The sequence below is a fragment of the Acartia tonsa genome, chromosome 14, assembly GCF_053477335.1.
Source record: "Acartia tonsa isolate MP-2025a chromosome 14, ASM5347733v1, whole genome shotgun sequence".
NCBI classification, from domain to species: domain Eukaryota; kingdom Metazoa; phylum Arthropoda; class Copepoda; order Calanoida; family Acartiidae; genus Acartia; species Acartia tonsa.
The window spans coordinates 20,157,001-20,172,642 of record NC_137273.1 but is presented as its reverse complement, the minus strand read 5'-3'; the positions used below and the strand labels follow the sequence as shown (position 1 = coordinate 20,172,642).

Sequence of the window (15,642 nt, the reverse complement as noted above, 5' to 3'; positions counted from 1 at the left end):
GTTTCTAGGCCACGTAGTTTAATTTCAAAGTTTTCAACATAAGCATTGCAATTCTTTCAAAATTTTTATGTACATAAAATGTCATTTTAAAATGCCTAGAACTTTTTTGTTATAGAAGCTGAAGGCTTCAAATTTGGGGTATTTGGTCTACTTGTGGCAGTCTTTCAGCAGTTAAAGCGTGGTATTTCTTGCAGGCTTCCTTTAAGGGGCGATTCATCGTATTTTTGAAATAGCTTTTTTTATAGGTTATTTTAGGTTAGGTTAGGTTATATTGTGTTAGGAGATTACTCACAGGGTTAGGCATTTAGACTCGCAGGGTTAGAGCCCCCCGCAGTGGCTAGAAATAGGATAAAATCTACTGTGAAAAAGGTGCGTTGCTACGAAAGGGACTATACCCACTCAAACTATTTTTTAGACAAAGATAGAGAAGAAAACTGGAAAGATTGTTAGCGATCTTGTTGACATTGATTTCGAACAAACCGTTATGAAGTAAGTACAGTTTTTTTTGTAGAGTAGCTTCTCTACTTTTAGGGTATGTCCGTTGGTTAGCCTTAGAACATTAAAATAACTTAGTAGACATTTTGTTTGTCAAATTAGAAAATCAAAGAGCACAATCAATATCAAGAAAATGAGAATAGATGGAGGAGACATTGAACAGAGCTGGATCATTAAATCATTTCAATGGTCACTAAATCGGGGCGCGCAGAATTTCAGCCAGTCACGGCGGCGCATTTCGATTTAGCGCACCATTGAAATGATTTAAAGATCCAGCTCTGTAAATTAAACTGGTACTTCAAAGTTTTATAAACCCTTTTTTTATTCGTGGCTAAACAAATTTAATTAATTTAATTATGATTCGTTGGTTCAAACTAGCAGTGTCAAAACTTTACAATAAACAATATTTTTTTTGGGGGGGTTGTACATAGATTTTTCGTCCATTGTCTTATCCCATGATATCTCTGAGAATGATACAGAAGTAATTAAAAACGACGAAGCCAATAATACATAACTTTTGCACCACGTCGTCATCCTGTGACGTCATAAAATGAGGTAGATGAGAGGAGGAGTGGGATAGAAAATCCCTAAAAGGAGATGGAGAATATGACGTCACAGGAAGACGACGTGGTGCAAAAGTTATGTATTTTGGGCTTCGTCAATTTAAACATTTCCTAAAATTTTGTTGGCTCTGTTCTATATAGATTATGTTATAGGTACGACAGTACAGGGATGTTTCATTGGACACCCGCGAGGCCTATTGAAGAATGTATTATAGTAAGTTGACTAACATTATTTCATCATTACATTTCGCCTTTTACTTTACTGTTTCTGTATGATAGTTTACTTTTTTTTCATCAAAAAATGTTCGTTTGAAAAGAAAAATTAGGAGAAAAAACAATCTTATTGAAATTACATCAATTATTTTAGATTTATTCTTTCTTGATTATTGAAAGCTAGCGATTGCGCTCCTAGCCTTTAGAGGTATCATATAATTTTTGTTCCCAAACTGCTGTACCAATATGGCTCTCCTTTGCAGTGTATCTTCTCATAGATCCTGGGAAGGTTAATAGCTATTTTTGGGGACACCGCCCACCAAAGAGAAAGCGCCCTTAGAAAAAATGACCTTCCACAATTTTATTGAAAAACTGAAATTAAAAAAAGTTGAGGGTCAACATCCCTCCCTCGGCCTCAATTGCCCAAATACGCCTCCAGGGGTCGTAGCAGCTATTAAAAAATAATCTATTTAGGATAAGAAAGAAGCATCAATGACAGTTTTGAATGGACATGTAGTGGTAAGTTAAGGTTTTTTTGCAGGGCTAGGCAGCCAAGCGTCAGCCGCCTTTAAGCATTAGAGAAATCGGTACAACGACAAACGTCCAAATGCGACAAACGACCTAATGCGACAAACGTCCTAATGCTACAAACCCCCGAAAGGACCAACGTACTACATCTTAGATTTCAAAAGTCTAAACCTGACCAAAATATGACAATCCCTCTTTTTTTTAAAATCAAAGCATTAAAATATATTTACATTTGAGGCTTAGGCGCGGCTGTCGAGCCGTGTTTTCTTTATCTTTATTAAATTATGAAGTTCGACAAGAAACAATAATATTACTTAAAACTTGCAATTTTATTTTATTATTATTATACCATTATTAATCTTTTTTGTCTTAAACTCATTGCACTAAAATGTCTTTTATCTCGATGCATTTTTGAAATAAATTAGATTTTACTATAAAACAATTTGACGCGCTAAATAACTAATAATCTATATTGCAGTACTGAATCTATTGTTGAAAATATTTTAATTAAAAATATATCTTTAATGAAAATGATACAATGAAACATTTTTCTAGAATGTAGTTTAATTTCTTATAGGGCTTTGAAACCGACTAATATCCGATGGATTAGAACCGGTTCTCAACCATACTGAAAATTAAAAATCATGCATAACACCATTCTCTAAGAAAACTAAGATAAATATCATGAAATTAATACCAGTTTTGTTACCCCGTACCTTCGACACATTTTGATTTTTATTTTGATATCTGCGGAAAGTTGTCTATAATACGATGCGATAAATAATCATTATCAAAAAATTATATTTAGGTTTGTCTATTTGCTAATCTTGATTCCCCGCTCATTGGACTAAGAAACCTTGTGATGCCGCTCAGGTGAGGTTAGGTTAGAGTCAAAGAGAACCATGCCGGGTTACACTTATTGCTAAAATAGACAAATTAAACTTTTTGAGATGTAAGCGTTATCAAATTAAGTAACATGTTTTTTGTTTGTTGTCAGCTAAGGACTCGTTGAACATAGAACTGTTATAGTTTACCATTTTGGGGAATCTACAAATTACTTAATTGAAATTTTATAGCTTTACACAAATTTATTTACTTATTTATGTAGCATAACTCAGAAAAAAGGATGAATCATAATATAATGTCCTCTTCATAAGGGTAGCCCATCCACTTTTTAACTGGCTACTCTAACCTTGCAGAAGGACAGACAGACACATGAAAACTTAGAGAGTAGCGTCGCTACTAATACATATTTTTTTTTTCAGGGCTTCCAATTTCCATTTCCATGAGCTGAAACATGTTGTTATTGTAGGAGAGGTAAGTTAAATTATGGTAGCGGCTAAGCCCCTATTTTTTTTAAGGGTGATGGGGTCGACCACCCTCCCGCCCAATTTTAAAATTAAATTTTTTTAAACCTTCCCAGGACATATGATAAGCTACCCTGTAAAAAAGAACCATATCAGTTCAGCGTTTAGCGGTATCCTTCGGTACAAACAGAAAGACAAACAAACAGATATGCAAACAGACAGACAAACAAACAAATATGCAAACAGACAGACAAACACTCAGACAGACAGAAATTGTGTTACCTAATTATAAAATACAGACAAAACAGAGTTTGTAGTTGTTGCGCTACAAATAAGGAAAGATAAAAATATTATTATCTTCTAAATATTTAAACCATTTTTTGAAAGACATAAAAGACAGAGAAAATAAAATTTTCCAAGAATCATTCTATTAAACAGACGCAATTACTAGAAAACGATTTAGACAAAGTTTTGTCAAAGAATACTTAGTAATAAGTTTAGTGTATGTAGAATGAATGAAAAATAAGAACTACAGCATCCAAAAGTAGCGAAGCAATAATCCAAATCATATGTCGACTTCCATAGCATTAACGACAGACCAACAGAAAAATAATTTACAGAATAGATGCAAATAGGTTAGGGTAACTTTTCAACAAATATTGGGCCGTCTATCTATAATAGCAGCTGAGTAAATCTCATATTTACACACTATACCTTTAGCTATGAACAAAATAGCAAAGGTCGTTGAAAAATAAGGGCAGACATAATTGATCAAAATTTATTTGGTACATTATTCTTAATCATAGTATAAAGATGGTTGAGTTGGATTTGTGTCTGTAAAAAAAGATCTTGCAAACAGTTTGATCGAAGATTCAGAGAAATTTGTTGCTGAAGTTGTTTAATCTAAACTACAGGTCGCTTTAAAAAAAAATACGCGTGGCATGTTAATTAACCCTTAACGGTCGGGGGGGGGGGGGCGTTGAACGCCCCCCCATCCGGTTTTTTCCATCTCATTTTCTGTGTGTGAAAGATAAAGAGCCCAAACTGCGTGACTTTTTAAGTTTGGGTATGACACATAACCGAGAGTTGGAATTTTTTGAATATCTCCATCCTGGCGGGCACAGGATGCCATAAACCTGGCAGGGTCATCCAGGTAAAGTGCAAAAATATTTTTTTGACTTAAAAAAGCATTTGATCTTACCAAAATACTAAAATATCCTCTAGTAGTACATCCTCATATTAAATACAGGTGTTCAAGTCAATTTCAGGTTCCAGGTATGATCCTGCAGGTCCTGATCCTATAGGTCTCCAGAAATCTTTAATTGGCTCCTTAAGCTTTTCTTACATGTCTACATAACGTATTGAAATTTTATAAAGATCCGCCGCCGTTTACCCGCCGACCGCCAACTGCGGCGGCTGGCAGCTGCCAAGTACAGCTGCGGCCACTGAAATTTATATTTTGATATTTGAAATATAAAATTTACATAAAGATTAACATTTTCTGCAAAAAAAATTTTATTCTAGCTTCACAAATAAAAAAATTACAGCCGTTTAAAATTTTTAAGTAAAAAAGGACCTAAAAACAAAGGTTGTTAAATAAAAGGGTGAAGGAAGCGAAAATTGACCTTGACTTACTTAAGGTCGGAAATTCATCATAACACAAGGGACTTACACAAAAAAATTTAGCCCTGTAGCTCTAATAGGAACTGAGATAACATGGGGGGGCGTTGAACGCCCCCCCCCCCCCACCCCCCCCCCAACTGATTAAGGTGCGGCAAGGGGCCCGACTGTAAGGGGTTAAAAGTATAAAATTGGAGACATGAGAATCATATTTGTAACCGGGATAATTATAACTGGAACTTGTACTAGCTTGGTTACAAGAATTTCATATTAATATTTAAAAATAAAATTTGAGACAAAAATAATAAAATATTCAAAAGGTTTTGATTCCTTTTAATAGGTTTCATAACATTTTTATAAAAACAGGATGTCTTTCTGTTTCACTGTCTGGCTGTATCAAAAGATCTCGATCATAAACCAATATTTATTTACTTTACAGTAAAGCTTCTTATCAGTCCCAGAGTAGGTTTTTAAATTTTTTTTTTCTTTTAAAACTAATTTAAAGGTATTGGTCTAACCTCTAACCCCTCCCCCCCCCCGCCCTCATAAAAGATGAGTCACAATCATCTATGATTTTAAATACAATGTATTTTTTAGCTAAAGTTAAAGATTCCAGAAAATACTGATCCAAATTTCGTGCAAAGACCATGAATCCTTTATGAAAAAAAATTATGTTATTTATGTGATCTCAACCGCCCTCCCCTAGTGGCTAGTGGCTAAAATAAAAAGTTAAGTAACAGTATAACTGACAGTCCCATATCTCCTCCCATTTTGCCAGAGGTGATTATTTGCTCTATTGAGCTTCGCTCTTATAGATGTTTTCATCCTAGTTGATATTAAATTTTCTTTTTTTAGGTTGAGTATATCCGTAGGGAATGGAAAACTCTACAAAATCTTCCCAAAATTTCTATACTTGCGGTAAATATTAATATTAATAATTAAAAAGACCGGAATCTTAAGGGATAAGACAAAGGAATATGTATGGAACATCTTAATTAGAAGATACTTTATTATTATTTAACAGTTAGAACGTGTTTTTTTTTTGTATGTATGACGACCATTTCTTTTTTGTGGGTTTTATTAGGATTATTCATGCTATGTCTAGATTACCTTTAAGAATATAAAGAAAGTTTAGTAGGCTAATGTCGAAGTAAATACGATTTGAATACTAAAAATACTGATAATGTACAGCCAAACGGTGTGATTTATCTAATATTTGCATCAACACTTTAGAATACTTTAGGTATAATTGAAATCATTCATGTTATAGATGATAAGTTGATAAAGCAGAAATTAAATAATTTAATCTCTGTTTGTTTAAGAATGCATTGTTTTTTTGAAAAAAAAATATTTCTATTTACCATTACAATTACAGACTATGGAATAGGTTTAAATGATTTACACTTGATATAAATATATATATATATATATATATTAAGCTGCACTATTTTATTGTGCTTTTTTATCAAAGCATTAACCCTTCCTTTATTCCTGAGACATCTTATAAAGTATATCCATTAGTGAGCCTTTTACATGTGGATTGATTGGAGGCAGGATTTAGAAAATAAATTGCCTGCATATGTAACATGCATTAACAATGAATATTACATCATTAGAAAGATGGGTAGGAACTGGGAGTTTCCCTTAACTGACACTGTAACACTTTCTCCCCCAACCCCTCTTACCTTAACGATCCAGCCCCATTCCCTGATTATTACAGTTTAACCCATCCTACACTAATCCAAGCTTGGAAGTATATTTCTTAAAGAGGTACCAAAAAATTGTAAAAAATATTACATTAAATAAAAAATAAGTAAACATGAAAAAACAGAGATCAGAATTATTTAAGAGCTTTTTATTTATTATTAAGTATATTTTTGAAGTTATATATACATTCCACCACATGAAAAAAGTCTTATTCTCATTTTTTGTTTATACCATAACTATTCTTATCTTTGCATTTATAAATGAAAGTTTCTAAAATTCTTAACTCTGTCCTAGAAACAAAAATATGAAACCATGTGAACTCTGAACCTTTCTTTGTGAGTTGATTTATTATCTTCTATCAAACGGTCTGATTTCTTCATATCAGTTACAGAAAAAGGAAAAATAATATTGAAAAATATTTAGAAAAAACTTTGAAACAGATAATTTAAAGATAGATAGATAAAATTTATATGTTTCTCAATCATAACTCTTTAACTGTCAAACTCAAATGCTTTCCATTTATCATAAATGCTTTTTTTTAATATACACAATGGGCATTATTGATGTAGTTCTATAAAATATCTCATTAACTAAAAGAGTCAAAGAATTTTAACATCATGATTAAAAGAATATCTAAATATTCAGTTTTGTGATAGATAGATAGACAAAGATCTAGTTCTCTATCCTATCTCTTTAACTGACAGAGTCAAATGCTTTCTTCACATCAGGATTTGGAACATTAACTTTGAATTGAACCATTTCTAACAAAAGAAACTCTTTTGGGTTGGATTTTATTTGCTTCCTGTGTTTCATACAGTTTATAATGCTTTGAACTTTATTCAAGTTAGATTTTTTATAATAATAGAAATACATTTTGAAGAAAATAATTTATGGTTGATTATTAAATGAGTAGTCTGTACCAAAATATCTTAAAGGTTTTCTGAAAACAAAATATTTCAAGAAATTTTGTGTCAAGTAATGACAAATAGTGTCCTATTAAGTTGGAATTTAAGTTGTTAAAACTTGGTTATACCTATTCTATTTTATAGTGCAAAAGACAAAATACTTTAGAGTAGGAGTGGCAAGATTTAATATAATAGTTACTATTTAATAATACCTGTTTGGTGTTTAATGAGATCTATCATTACAAAATGGCAGATACTTAACCACATAAACTGATATAACTTATTCTTTCTTTGTTTCCTTTTATACATTTCCTACACTTTCAGAGGTATCATTTAAAAAAAACTATTGAATGAACAGTCTAATTCAACTCTTTATAGATTAATATACTCTATCATATGTGGGAAACTTTTTTGTCTGAAGAGTTTTCAGTCATATAGACATTTACATTTCTGCCTGAAGTTATCATACAAAATATGCATAAAAAAATGGTTTTAGCCAACAAAACGGTTGGACTAAACTGCAAAATAGAAGTTAAAGACTATTTTTTTATGAAGAACATGGAAATATTTTGCTATTCTCTATAAGATCCTTAAGATTTTTTTATAAAGTTACAAGTTTATAATATGTAATCTTGATTGCTTTTAATTAAATGATTTTCTTTTTATTTCAGCTGTAATGTATGATTATAAAGTTTTGAAATATCAATTTATATTTTGGCCTAGAGAGATTTTATAATCTTTGATCCTTTTATCATTATGGTTCTTTGTCAAAGAAGTTATCTAGGGGTAACAATAAAGTTAAATAATAGAGGGACAAACAGTTAATATCCTCCCATTACATTATACATTATTATTACATTGAAACCAGTCTTGTTAGCCTCGAGGACCTTTTTATTTCTGGTTTTAGTTAAACATATTTCTAGCCCCTACGGCCTTATTTTGCTGAATACTTTGTCTGCGTTGCCCTTCTAACCTTTGCATAACCTGTCCTAACCTAAAGGAAGGTATTTTTTTTCAGAGGGGGTTATTTTTGGTTACTTTGAATATCCAACTTTTTTTGTACCAACACCCCTCCCCCCTTATTAGGGCACTATATACAGCTACTTTTATTGAATGGGTAAAATACTAATGGACATTTAAAATCAATATATTTTTGAAGGGATGTCCCAAGAACCGAGAAGATTTACGAGCAGTTAATGTCAACTTGTGTGATATGTGTATCATTCTTTCTGCAAAGGTAAGTTTTGGATTCATGTGGGCGTGCTAACGAACTAAAAGAAGCGTTTGGGGCAATTGCCCCTTCCTAAGGCTAAAACTACCTTCCTACCTACTTCCCACTTCACACCATTACCTATTCTGCCCCTCTTAAACTAATTCCATTATGAATTATGAAGCGAAACTACTAATTACATGATTTATCTGTCATCCTATTTCCTATGTGAGGCATACATATAATGAGTCATTGGTTTATTAGTATTTTGTATTATAGAATAACATTATCTAGAAAACAATATTGAAGAAATTTATATTTTTAAGGCAAATGTTCTTTTAATTGGCCCACCTAACAGCTAAACTCTATGTTAAGCCTTATTTGATTTTCATTACAGATCATATGTTTTTACATCCTTGAAGGTGGCCCAGATTTATATTTTATTTAGTCTGTACTCTGTAACATTTAATCCGGTAGGCAAGGCAGGGAGGGAAGGGAAGGGACACTGGACTTGAAATCGTAATGGTACCCAAAATTTAAAACAAGTGGATTATAAACAAGTGGGAGTTTTAATAAATTTTGTTTCAAACTAGCAATATTTCAACTTTTTAGCCAATTTTTTTAAGGGATACTTTTGTTCATCGTCAATTTTATTGTACATAAATTATCCTCGAATGTTATATCCCTCAGGATTCCAGATAACGTCTAATCTGGTAGGAAAGGTGAAAATATGTTTGTCTGTACCTTCTGCAGACTATATCAAGATAAATTACTACATATTTTTCTACAAGCATAGAACAAAACAGTTAGAACTTTATCCAGGTTTTGAAATATGTTAACTTTACAAAAGGATTTATTTTTACTTTGTATTTTTTTTTCCTCTAGGATAAGTTTGTTTTCTTTATTATAATTCAGTTTTTTTTTCTAAACAGGACAAATTTTTAGAGGCATTATTCATGAGGGTATGACCTAACCCCCTGCAAAATATTCATAAAACCTCTCAGGTACAAACTAAAGTTCAAGGGAAATAGCAGAGAAATCACTCAAGCAGTTCATGATATCTTATTGTCATGAAATTCAAACAGCCCTACAACTTACTAAATATATATCTTATTAAAAGTATTGAGGTGTTTACTTATGCCCATTATGAATTTGCAAATCACTTAACCAATTTATTTCCTTGTTTTAGAAAAGCGACGCATAGTTTCCCAAATAGTTTTAAACTATTTTTTCTTTGAATGGTTTTAGGCTATTTTTCTGATTTCTTCTCCATTATCTAATACAGATCGAATACGAAGCCACTAGGGTAATAATTAACTTTACCAACAATAATTCTAGAGTACATAGTTGTTCCATGGTTTAACATTAGCTAATTAGCTGTTTTCAGGCTTTTCCTATAATTATAGTTACACATTTTACTCAGATTTATAAAATAAATATAAATAAACTTTCTTAATTAGTATTGGATTTTTAATAATATGAAAATACCTTAAAATAAAATCTGTAATTAATAATTTTGTTATTAATCTGTTTTAGAATTTAGATACCTTATACCAAAAAATATTAGTAATTATGATTAGTTTAGTTTTATGAATTAGAAAATATTTTATAAATGTGTTCGATGGAAATAAAACCTGAAAATGTTTATAGTATGCTAATATCGAAATAAAAAATAGGGAGAGATAGATATACATATATAATAAGATATAGATGAACTGGACGAGATAGATAGTAAAAAGAAACGAAAATGACAGAGGAAGCTTCTACAGCGTTTGGGTGTGTTTAGGAACATTATGGGACATCTCAGGTGCAGTCTATACTTAAGAGGACGTTTCAAACTGACTTACTAATATTCAATAACTATTAGAGCAACTGCGGTACTTATGAATAAAATAAATGAAGAGTTGCTTTACTGTTAATCTTTGAATTAAGATTTTAACACAAAAGGGATAATTGGAGTAAAAAGATAATTAGTAGAACAAAATTAGGTTTTTGTTCTTCTTTGATGTTTCTGGGTGTTTAACCAGAAATCATTATGGATAAGACAATGAAAAAGAAATTAATGTATAATACATTCCTAATGATGCTAAAGCTATTCTGTATATCAAAATTATTAGTCGAAATTTTTAAACTCTGCTAGTTTGACCCAACCAATCAAGATTTGGTAGTATGTCCCAACCCCACCCTCCTTTCCTTTATATTATGACCATGAAATCACAAGAATTGCAACTTGTAAGAAGCAAATCTTAAGAAACCTGTCAATTGAAAAGTTTATATATTTAATATTTCTTAATAGGCTTTCACTTCATTGTAAATAAAAGAGAATATAAATATAAAATATTAGAAACAGTTTGCTAGTTTATCCTTTTAAAAACTTGGAGACTATATTTGCCCTAGGCTTATATTCATTTTAAAGAGCAACGCTACTCTCTATTAAATTTCTTCCTTCTTTCCTCCCCCCCATTTCTTCATTCCTTTTCTTTTCTACTTTTGTTATTCAATTTACTTCTTCCCTTTATTTCGACCTTTCCTTCACGATGACGGGTAATAAATATCTGAAAATAGAAATGACGCAAATTATACGCAAATTCGGTTCACAATTCTCACGTTTATCTAAAAATGCAACATATAATAATAGCTATTAAAACAATTTTCAAGCATAACTTTTATCTTATTAGGATAACAATTAAATAAGAAAAATATTTTGCCATATGAAATTCGTGATCAAACACCTAATTAAAAGAAATGCAAGACATAGCTATTATTTTAAGAAAGACTAGGGGCAACGAACGCCCCCAAGAAGCCCTTAGGTAATCTTAAGATGGGAGGGGGGATAAGTCAACCGCCCTTCTACTTTTTAATTTGAGTTTTAATAAGAAATATTTAGAAAAAAAATTTGGGGGGGGATTTTAAATTGGGAGGGTGGAGATACGCTCTCCCAAAATAGTTAAAAACCTTCTCTGTACCTAAAAAAAGCTTAATTGCAAAGGAAAACCAAACAGATGTCATTTTTTAACAATTTTATAAAAAAAAAAACATTGGCGCACTTGTATAAACACCTTATCGCTAATAAGTTTTGGAATAGATAATCCAGAATTATCCACTTCAAAGGGAATGTAAAAAGAGAGGGGGTAAATCAAGTTTGAAGATATCCGAAAATAGTTATGATCGCCAACTTCTACCATCTTCCTTCACTCCATTTCTTTCACTTTTTTTGCTTTTCACTTTTCTTCTCCCGCCTCCCCCTCCCCCTTTTTACTCCTTTTATATTCCCTTTTCTTCTCCATTTTCATTCTTGTCATAAAGTGAGTGTTATTTCTACTGTCACAACTATTGAACGTGTTCTTACTTGTAGTAAAAGTATGGGAATATCCCCGTTTCTTCAAATATTAAACACCAAAATTAGGAAAAATTGAAAAGAAATTCTAAAAGTTTTCCCCCCCAAGTTTGTTTAGAATTAAATGGTTTTTGTAAGTTGTTATGTAAATATAAAAAGTTTTTATCTCCGCGGTTAAATAATTAAATAGCTCATGTCTCTTACAAAACTTTTAAGTTTTTATTCTTTTTAAAGAGAGGGATAAAAATTCTTTTAAAAAACATCATAAGTATAAAAATAAAATTTGGTTATTAATCTTTTTCATTAGAAGACCTTTAAATAAAAAAAAACTCAAGTTAATGGGACAAAACAATAGTACAATTTGTTTCTTTTATTCACAATGTAACTTTTACGTTATTCTAAACTTTAAAATTGAAGAAGATTTTCATATATTTATCCCTGTTCTGTACTTTTTATACTACATAAACATTTATGTAAAGATTAAGAGTCTTCTTATTAAAAATCAAAAGACTGTAAAAGTTATTTGAGCCAATCTTTAATTCGTTTACTAATGATTTTACTATAAACATTTTTAATCAATATTAATTAATCATGTTTGGCAATTCAATTGAATATAAAACTTAATAATTTATCTAATAAAATAATTTTGAATTAATGATAATGGTTGGAAGTCATAGATGTCGCCTTCTTGGGGACATATTAAACAGCCGTTATACCATTTCGTTAAATAGCCAAGACCTGACCATAGACTGAATTAAACTTTCATGAAAATTATGGAAAAATCCACCAAGCCGTATACGAATCTTAATGGACAAGCACACAGTACTCATGCAAATTTTGATTTTTTAGGTCCCATCAGGTGTTGATGATTCAGCACTTGCCGACAAAGAAGCCATTCTAGCTACCCTAAATATCAAGGTAATTATAACTTAAACAGACCTTACTACTATACTATTTGAGTTTCACAGGGGGGGGGGGGGGGGGTATATGCAACCATCTGATAATCATTGCGCAACATTAGCCGTTACTTTTCCAGCTTTTTATTCAATTTAGGGAAAATAGATCTACTAATTGGATTACTCATGCCAAAATTCATAACGATATTCGGATTCTAAGTGCTAAGTGCCATTTGTGCATTGATTACGAGATGATTGCATTACCCCCTCCTCCTCCAAATCTATATTTTATCAAACACTTTGTTAAGTTCAAACTAACTTAAAGTAACAATTTTTTTAGGCGATGACTTTTGATGACACCTTTATTACATTACCAAAAGGTACGTAATCTGTTTTAGTTAATTTTTATTTAAATTAATGTTGTGAAAAAATGCAAAAAAGACAGAGAACTAAAATTATATGTTAAACGCAAAACTCTAGAAATCGGGTAAAATAGAACATTGACAAACATATATTTATCAGGCTTTGATATTTTTGAAGTTTAAAATGTGGATGATTAAAATGGTAAAAAAAAACTTTTTACACAATCCTATAATAATTTTCTTTATATTTTTATGAATTTAATTTTATAACAAATCCTAAATCTATAAAACCTTAAATAGTAAAACTAATTTACTGTGCAAAACAGTAATCCTCTCAATTTATACAGTTTTATGTAAGACAAAAATGTAGAAATCATCTTAGAAAAAAGGTAAAAATGCATTTTCTTAAAAAAAGAGAAAAAAGTGAATGTTGTTTTCACGATAAAGTCAATTTATTTACAGTAATACCGAAATTTCTAGGGTTACAGCTTGGATTGTATCTATTCTTAAACTTTTATGTTCGCCCATTATCACAACGAACATAAAGACCTACAAATAAAAAGGAAGCCCCTAGAGTCTTGGCTGTTACAAATAGCTAAAATACTACTCTAAATTGTAAAAAAATCTTCGCTACTTATTAATTAAAAATTATTATCTTTAGTGGTTTTGTTGGGAAGACAAAGTTAAATTGTCGGTTGGTAATTCTTGGTAATTCGTTTGTAGAAATGGCATTCTTTTGACAGCCACTCATTACGTTGCTTAGCACACATAGACACAATTTACTAATATGTACTCTTGTACTTATATACTTATTCTTTTAACAGCCACTCATTACATTGCTTACCTGTTAATTAGTATACAAAAGAGAATAAAAAATGTCAAATGAACATACAACTACCATACTTTTTTTAGTAGCGAAGCTACTCTATAATTCACTTTGTCCGTCCGTCAGTCAGTCAGTCAGTCAGTCAGTCCGTCAGTCCGTAACGCTATGGGGGAAATGGGATTTACTCAGCTCCTATAAAAGATAGAATGCTGAAATTTTTTTACAACATTCCCATTATTAAGGAGCACAATTGACTATAAAACATCATTTGCGGTCGGACCGATTTTTAGCAGGTTTTAGGCTATTTTTATATTTTTCACATTTTTCTCCATATCTTCAGTGTTTATGGTCCGATTTTCAAAATTTTTTCAGTTACAGATATCAAAATTAAATTTCCTGTCGTTTAAAGAAACAATCATGAAGGCCAGACGGCCTTTTTAGCAGGTTTTAGGCTATTTTTATATTTTTCACATTTTTCTCCATATCTTCAGTGTATGGTCCGATTTTCAAAATTTTTTCAGTTATAGATATCAAAATTAAATTTCCCGTCTTTAAAGAAGACAACCATGACGGCCAGACTGCCTTTTCAGCAGGTTTTAGGCTGTTTTTTTTTATATTTTTAACATTTTTCTCCATATCTTTAGTGTTTAAAGTCCGATTTTCAAAAATTTTTCAGTTGTAGATATCAAAATTAAATTTCCCGTCTTTAAAAGAAATAACCATGACGGCCAGACTGCCTTTTTGGCAGGTTTTAGGCTATTTATAAATATATTTAACACTTTTTTCCATATCTTCGTGTATATGGTCCGATTTTCCAAATTTTTAAAGTTTTAAAGGATTTAAAAATTAAATTTTTTGTCGTTTTTTGAAAACAACCATGGCAGCCATACTGCCTTTTATCAGGTTTTTGGCTATTTTTATATGTTTTACATATTTCCCAAGATCTTTGTTTATTTTTATCCAATTTTCAAACTTTTATGGGGTATCAGTATCAAAATAATTTTTCCCATTGTTATGAGCATCTTTAATATAATTTACTTTGACCATCGTCATCATACAAAATAAAACAAGGTTTCTTATTTATTTTATCCAATAAATCTAATCTTGATTTTAGTAAAAACCTTTTAAATCTACCTGTACGTATTCCCATCTACGATTTTTTGTGCTTTGCTACTTATGGATGTTGTCATCCTTGTTTATAATAGGATCTGTTTAATGTTTAAATGGTGTGAATAAGTAAAGTTTGTTTTTGGTTCTACAATAGCATTCAACACTTGAGAAAAAATATAATTCAGTATTTTCTTCAATACATGGGAGAGTGGGAAAGCCAACACTTTTATTGTTTAAAATAAAGAAAAGAATAAGTAGGTTTGGGAGGGAGGGGGGGGGTAGAACTTCCGGGAATAGTCCCTTTCGTGGCAACGCACCTTAAGGGGCGATTCGTCGTATTTTTAAAATGGCTTTTAATAGGTTGGGTTAGGTGATTGCCCCACAGGGTTAGGCAATTGGCCCCGCAGGGTTAGAGCCCCCCTCAGGGGCTAGAAATAGGAGAAAGGCTACGAAAAATCGCCACTAAAGGTGCGTTGCCACGAAAGGGACTATACCCGAACTTTCGCAATCTATAATACAAAGTAGAACGATGTATGTCTGTCCGTCTGACCGTCTGTCTGTCC

At 31.3% G+C, this 15,642-nt stretch overlaps 1 protein-coding gene across 4 annotated transcripts in view; it reads left to right on the top strand.

Moving 5' to 3' along the window:
• LOC145306086 (calcium-activated potassium channel slowpoke-like) overlaps positions 1-15,642 on the top strand; it is a 115,096-nt gene that overhangs the window by 54,507 nt on the left and 44,947 nt on the right. For all 4 annotated transcript variants that reach the window (XM_080148013.1, XM_080148011.1, XM_080148014.1 and 1 more), the window contains 9 exons: positions 416-489; positions 1,212-1,272; positions 1,746-1,790; positions 2,608-2,672; positions 3,065-3,116; positions 5,582-5,644; positions 8,498-8,575; positions 12,735-12,803; positions 13,122-13,161. In XM_080148013.1, the coding sequence (XP_080004139.1) occupies positions 416-489; positions 1,212-1,272; positions 1,746-1,790; positions 2,608-2,672; positions 3,065-3,116; positions 5,582-5,644; positions 8,498-8,575; positions 12,735-12,803; positions 13,122-13,161 (547 nt within the window). The remainder of the gene's footprint in view (positions 1-415; positions 490-1,211; positions 1,273-1,745; positions 1,791-2,607; positions 2,673-3,064; positions 3,117-5,581; positions 5,645-8,497; positions 8,576-12,734; positions 12,804-13,121; positions 13,162-15,642) is intronic.